At 35.1% G+C, this 6,484-nt stretch overlaps 2 protein-coding genes across 5 annotated transcripts; both read right to left on the bottom strand.

Moving 5' to 3' along the window:
• Positions 1-250: 250 nt before the first annotated feature.
• LOC129572495 (stomatin-like protein 2, mitochondrial) lies at positions 251-1,939 on the bottom strand. Its single transcript, XM_055452455.1, has 7 exons — positions 1,725-1,939; positions 1,348-1,660; positions 1,116-1,277; positions 1,021-1,058; positions 703-950; positions 485-594; positions 251-426 (listed from the first exon to the last, which is right to left on the bottom strand). Exons 1-7 carry the CDS (start codon positions 1,782-1,784, stop codon positions 296-298), a joined length of 1,062 nt encoding a protein of 353 aa, XP_055308430.1. The 5' UTR covers positions 1,785-1,939; the 3' UTR covers positions 251-295.
• Positions 1,940-2,049: 110 nt separating this feature from the next.
• LOC129572496 (bifunctional peptidase and (3S)-lysyl hydroxylase Jmjd7) lies at positions 2,050-3,669 on the bottom strand. 4 transcript variants are annotated; one of them, XM_055452460.1, is made up of 6 exons: positions 3,512-3,669; positions 3,300-3,453; positions 2,955-3,234; positions 2,427-2,643; positions 2,331-2,355; positions 2,142-2,275 (listed from the first exon to the last, which is right to left on the bottom strand). In XM_055452460.1, the coding sequence occupies exons 1-6, from the start codon at positions 3,564-3,566 to the stop codon at positions 2,179-2,181; spliced, it is 828 nt and encodes a 275-aa protein (XP_055308435.1). In that variant the 5' UTR covers positions 3,567-3,669; the 3' UTR covers positions 2,142-2,178. The 4 variants fall into 4 exon arrangements, with proteins under 4 accessions (XP_055308431.1, XP_055308432.1, XP_055308433.1 ...); XM_055452456.1 differs by having other exon boundaries at positions 2,050-2,355; XM_055452457.1 differs by having other exon boundaries at positions 2,050-2,355; positions 2,955-3,231.
• Between the last annotated feature and the right edge of the window lie 2,815 nt (positions 3,670-6,484).

The raw sequence follows: 6,484 nt of genomic DNA, 5'->3' as shown, positions 1-6,484 counted from the left end.
TGTTACACTTTAAAAAAATCTTTTTTGTTGTTACACTTTGAAAAAATTCGATTTTGTTGTTTCATTTCAATAAATTTTTTATTTTTGTTTCACTTATATGTGTTGTGAATAGAAGTTGCGTTTTCATTCTCGGACATTCATATATCTCTAAATTATTTTCCAAAATGGTGATTTCCATTACAGAGAATGATGGATTGGACCAGACTTTTATCTTCAATTAAATTTCCAGGAAAGAGATAAGCACAAAGACGTGTTTTTAATCACTTCTTTATTGTGGATTTGTTTTGTTTTATGGTTATTGTTGCTGTGTTTGTGTTTTATCGTTTAAAGTGCTGTTGCTGTCTGGAGTTTCACTACCTTGTTCCTTTGCGATTGTTTTATATATGGACATGGCTTGTCCCACTAGCGATGAAATATCGCCAGCATCTGGAGAATTACAAAAATTAACACTGATTTACTGAGACAAAATTGCTAATTTACTTACTCGAAGGCAAGATCAATGTGTTATTTGTGCGAGCTAATTGATTGAATGCATTCACGTATTGCTCAGCGATTGTTAAAGAGGCAGCATTGCTCCCGTAATTCTGTGATAATCTGAAGAGTTGAGGGCGAGGAGGAGATGTGTTTTAATCATTTCATTAAAATTAATCAAGGAATCATTCTATTATACGTGGAATCCGTAGAAGATGAAAATTGCCTTACGCCTTTGAAATAACAGTCAATCCAACAGCTCGGGCTTCGGCAACTTTGATCATGCCTGCGGCTTCACCAGTCGCATGATTTATTTGTTCTAACTTTTGAGCTTCTGAGGCAAGTATTTGGGCCTGCCGTTTACCTTCAGCCACATTAATTTCAGCATCACGAATACCTTCTGATTCAAGAATTGCAGCTCGTTTTTTACGCTCGGCTTCTACTTGCATTTGCATTGCTTCATGCACTCTTGATGGTAGCTAGAAGTATTATTATAAGGAATGAAATTAAAATTCAGTTTTGCAACGCAACGGAAATTAAGTGACTTACTTTTATATCCCGAATCTCGTATCGAAGACATGTTATACCTGCAATGAAATCAAACATTATAAAACCGTAATGCCAAATATACAGTATAAATATACCCCACGCTTCACTAGCTTTGTTTATAGCATCGACGATCGATACGTTCAACGATTCCCGCTCACGAAACACTTTGTCCAGTGTCATTTTTCCCAATTCTGATCGCATAGTTGTTTGTGCCAGTTGTGTAATTGCAAATTCTGGATCTTCAACACCATAGGACGCTATAAACAGTATCGGTTCATGAGATGTTCTGTGTAGTCAGTTATGAAAAGAATAATTCATAGAATTTACCAAGATATGGATCAACAATACGTAAGTATAGAACACCATCAATGCCTAGAGTGACGTTGTCTACGGTGATAGCACTCTGCTTGGGCACATCAATTGCGATTTCTTTCAAACTTTGAACGTATTTGACACGATCAACAAACGGCATAAGGACGTTTAATCCTGGATCCAGGATTCGATTAAATTTTCCCATCCGCTCGACAATCCAAGCTTCTTGCTGTGGCACAAACATTATTATGGTATTAAGCGGTGTAGATGTTCTGTGCCTCACGGTATATTCGGGACTTGATTGGAATTGTTCAACCAAAGGGAGATGCTACAACATAAAATGTTATTGTGAAATCAAATGAATGTATATGTATGCTAAAAAAAGAACTTACGCTAACAGAGAGTGGTCGTCTATAAGTGGCCATAGATCTTGTCAGTATTGAACGTAACATTTTTGATTTATTTTCGATAGGTTTACGAAATCTTTAAACACCAAAACGTGAATGGTTATCCCGGTACAGCTATGTACTGCTTTGAAACGTCAGAACATATTCCATTTGACATTTCTCTTTGAAAAAAAAACACTAAATTCAAAATAAGAACACTTTGAACGAACACAACCACACTTTAATTCCTAACCTCAAAATTATGGGTTCTTTTCATTTGAAACATTATTTTACCTTATGCAAAACATATTTTAAAGTTTCATCAAAAATATTTTGTGATTCGTAAACAATTGAGATGAAAAACGCAATTTCCTTTATTGGCCATTTCCACATAATTTTTCAACAAACTTATAATAACAATATCGAGCATCGTAGTCCATATCAAACCAAAAATTGACGGCTATACATTTATGGCTCTGTTGAACATGATGATACCACAAGCTTGGTAAATACAGTATGTCTCCTTCGTTGACTCTGACTTTAAAAGGAGTGCTTTTCTGAAATTCAGGATATTTATTATGATTAGGCTTCAGGGGGTCAACACTAACCCACTCAATTTGTATTGGTTCACCACTTTCTGCAAATATACAAAATAATGATATGTTGATTTTAATAAGGTATTAGATGTCAAGATTGGAACAAGCCTACCGTCAGCAACTGGATCGATGAACATTTCTCCATTCTGTGCCATCTTATAGGTACCAACCGGATATTTTCTTCGATTAACGTATGCATAGTCGGTTGGTGGAATTAGTATGAATTCTTTGTATCCAGATATCACGCAATACATGTTTTCGTATGGGTCTTTGTGAAGGGATGTGATTGCACGCTGATCGCCCATCCAAAAATTCACCGCATCTGGTTCCTTATTTGTATTTGTATTTATTATTAGCTTTCGCTCTAAGTTTTTACAATAAATTACATTATATTCTCATATAATTGGGTGGTGCTGTTTTATGTATATTATGCATTTGAGTAGTTTGGAGCGAAAATGTAATACAGAAAAGTTGCGCGGAAAAGAGATTGCTACATAGTTCACTATAGTTTACTATACAGTATACTGTATAGCTATCCCTTTTCCGCTCATTCATCATCGACATTTTTCCGCGCAACTTTTCTGTATTACATTTTCGCTCCAAACTACTCATTTATTTTCAAATAAATCAATTTATTTACCTTATTGAACGCTTCGAATGCAAATTTCAACGCATGCATGTCAATGTCGCCCAATAGCTCGGGAAAGTCTTCTGATAAGTTGGAGTTTTGTTTTTGGATGTAATACACGTTTGGATTTGCACTTTCCTCCAATTTCGCCAGAAAGTCTTCCATTTTCATAGTTTGTTCTTCAGGCAAAACAAAATATTCTTGGTTTTCAGGCTTTTTCACCGCAATTCCATCCGCATATCCATTAGGTGTTATAGCGACTTTCGTTAGCGTTCTCCCATACGTTGTTCTACTAGTTGAAAAATATGTTGAAATCTACCAAAATATAGATTGATATGTCTGCTAACAAATCCGTACCGAAAAAACTCTGCATTCCATTTTGAAGATGCTTGCCACTTTGAACATGCTCCTCGAATGATCACCGGCCGATTTTTTGCGACAAAATCACGAGAAAACTCCAGCGCCGTTGGCTCTGAGAAAAGCTCGCAAATTTGTTTATCTAAAAATAAGTCTGAAATTCGGCCATTTATTATTGTTCCCTTACAATGTTTTCATTGCTGGCGCCCTACCTTTGGCCTGTGTTGAAAGTACCTCGAATGCACTCAATAGATCATTTTTCAGCATATTGGAAGAACGCACCACACATATTCCCAATCCATATCAAACTGTTATTTTAAGTTTCAGATTCTCATAAAATAGTGACAGCTTATGATGACAGTTTATTTTTGACAGTCTGCATTGTCAAATACCAATGTAATCTATAATTTCTGATGAACTTCATAGGATTTTGAACCATTCACAATGATGTGCACTGGGATTTCACTGCAAACATTTATCTTTTATCTGTTAACAGTTTCGCGAGAAACATGTTAAATGATAAGAAAAAGTATTGATGAGATTTCTATTTTTCCGTGGATAATTTGAGCCAGAACTTCTGAAGGTTGGTGGTCCAGGGGGAAGTAATTTCGAATTGCAAATTTTCATTTGGGGGTAATTTTGAAATCGAGTATGGGTAATTCCAAAAGTGAAGAGCAAAAAAAAGGTCCTCACTTTCGAATTTAAATCAGAGTATGGATAAAATTTTCCACATAGGTGTAATGTGCCAAAATTAATTCAGACTCTGAATTTAAGAGGGAGGGGTAATTTGACCCCTCGGACCCTGCTTCAGAAGCTTTGAGCGCAATTGGTGAAAGATGAAAGATAAAGGATAAATGTATCAGAAAAGATACAGAGCGAGTCCTAGAACTTTTCCAAACACACCAATTTAAATATTGCTTGAGATTAAGAGATTCCGCGGAAAAACGAAAAACCGCAATACTCACCTTTTCGAAAATTATGAATCGAATAAAAAACATACTCAGGTCTATCATTAAAAACATCCTACCCGAAGTCATTTCAGTTCATCTTCCAAGATTCGAATATCTATCTTAATATTACTTCTCTGCAAACAAATTTTCTTAGGAAAAGTATTGGTTTTAACCGCAGGATTTTGCGGCTTATATTCTCCCTCGGCCAACTAAGAAGTCAGGTAAAACTGCTCTAGGCCATATCTGTGAATGGGGCAATGTTATTGCGTGCAATTCCCATCGATCAACACCTGTTATAATGAACAATACAGAGGTCCAAGAGGTTATTTGAAAGCATTGAATTTCTATCTATTCCGTTTGTAAAACAAAACAAAATAAAAGTGACATGTTTGAATCATTCGCAATGGAAAACAAGACATTAGGGGTGATCAATTTTCAAAAAAAAAGGATTCAAAATTTAATAGTGCGGGATCGAAAGATCATGAGGAGAGATGAAAAAATGATATTTTCATAGCAAAATGCATGAAAAACGTAACTTTTGTTCGGGAGGTACCTGAAAAAGCCAATTTTCAGAGTTTTTGTCTGGTAAGACTCCCCATATTTTCGAAGAAAAATAACTCTGCACAAAGACACCTACTCCAAAAGGCCTATACTTAAGGATTTTTTGGCCAAAAATTGATTTTCTGAGAGTTGAAATCGAACCAACCGAATATGCGGCTAGAAATATACGAAAACATCACTCGACTTGGTCATAATGTTCGTGAGGGATCATACTAGATGTTCAAAGGTAGCAAAGGCAGAAATTGTTTGCTCAATGGGGTGATTTAGCCGTGAAACTGAAGCTCATGGTCGTGATTTGCACAATTTGGTCCCAGAAAATCGTACTTTTTGACACAAAAATCACACAAACCTGTAACAAATGAAACTAGAAATCGATCCCTCGTCTAAAATTGGGTGGATATAGACACATTTTTGTAAGTATGTTGGCTATAATTTGGCTTTTAGAATTTTTAATTGAAAAAAAATGGCCAAATTTGAGGTGATTTTCGAATATTTGTTGCTCTATCCATGTCCAGAGGCACATTTTGAGTTGTGATATGGCGTTATATCGATAGCTAGGAACAAACTGAGTCGGATAGAGGTATTTTCAGATTGATTTATAGTGGACTGGATCACCATAAATGGGCAAATATACAGAAAAATGACAAATTTCGGCGATTTTTGGCAAATTGACACTATTTTTTTGAATATCCTGAAATAAATCGCTGTAAATCGATCCTATTCAACGTATTTTGCTACGAGCTGCCGAATTACGGCAAAAAAACGGTATGTTTATGCATCACATTTAGAGCAAATTGCGATAATATGTCGAAAAATGGTCATTTTTTAGGTGATTTTCAAAAAAAATCCGGGGTGACACCAGGCAAAAAAGTGCCGGAACAAAATTTTCATCTCTCCTCATGATCTTTCGATCCCGCACTATTAAATTTTGAATCCTTTTTTTTGAAAATTGATCACCCCTACTGTGTATCCCAAAAAATTATTTGTTTTCTATGAAAAATTTGTAAAATTGGGATACGCTGCGAGTTATGGTTAAAAAATTGAAAAAATCGCCTTTTTTTCGACATTCCGCTCCATAGAATCTACTAGATGGGATTTTTCATGTGTAAAATATTCATAAAATTTATTTATTGGACTCTCAGCTACAACTTTGACTCAAAAAGTAAAAGATATCTCCAAATTTGGATAATTTATTGACCAAAAAGTGATGACGTCAAAAAAGCAAAAATAATATAGAACAAAAAAATTACACAGGCATATAAAATCTAAACCGACGCCAAACTAGCCAAATCCAATGAGGGTTTTACTATGGCATAGGAGTACTTTAACCCTCTATAGTCAAGGTCTTGTTCTATCGAACTTTTTGAAAATTGTTCCACTGTGTTATTAAATGCTTTTTATAAAAAGCATTTAATCCACCTTGATCGGTAAATTGAAAACAGAAACCAACCACCAATTCAAAATAAAACGTTTCATTTTTTATTCCACAAAATAGCATTGATACCAAAATAAATGTTGACTTCCGTTTCAGGTGCCATCCTATCTTTTATGTTTTAAAAAAAGTCACTGATTCCATAAATCTTAATAATCGATCGATCGATTAGGAACATGATTGGTACTTATACTGATAATTTACTCAAATTCTCAACGAGAGAGCTACTTATTGACTCTACA

This window comes from Sitodiplosis mosellana, unplaced genomic scaffold (assembly GCF_009176505.1).
Source record: "Sitodiplosis mosellana isolate CC-2019 unplaced genomic scaffold, AAFC_SMos_1.0 Smas_scaffold_5085, whole genome shotgun sequence".
Taxonomy (NCBI): domain Eukaryota; kingdom Metazoa; phylum Arthropoda; class Insecta; order Diptera; family Cecidomyiidae; genus Sitodiplosis; species Sitodiplosis mosellana.
The sequence above is the reverse complement of the archived record's forward strand: the minus strand, read 5'-3'. Positions and strand labels throughout refer to the sequence as shown.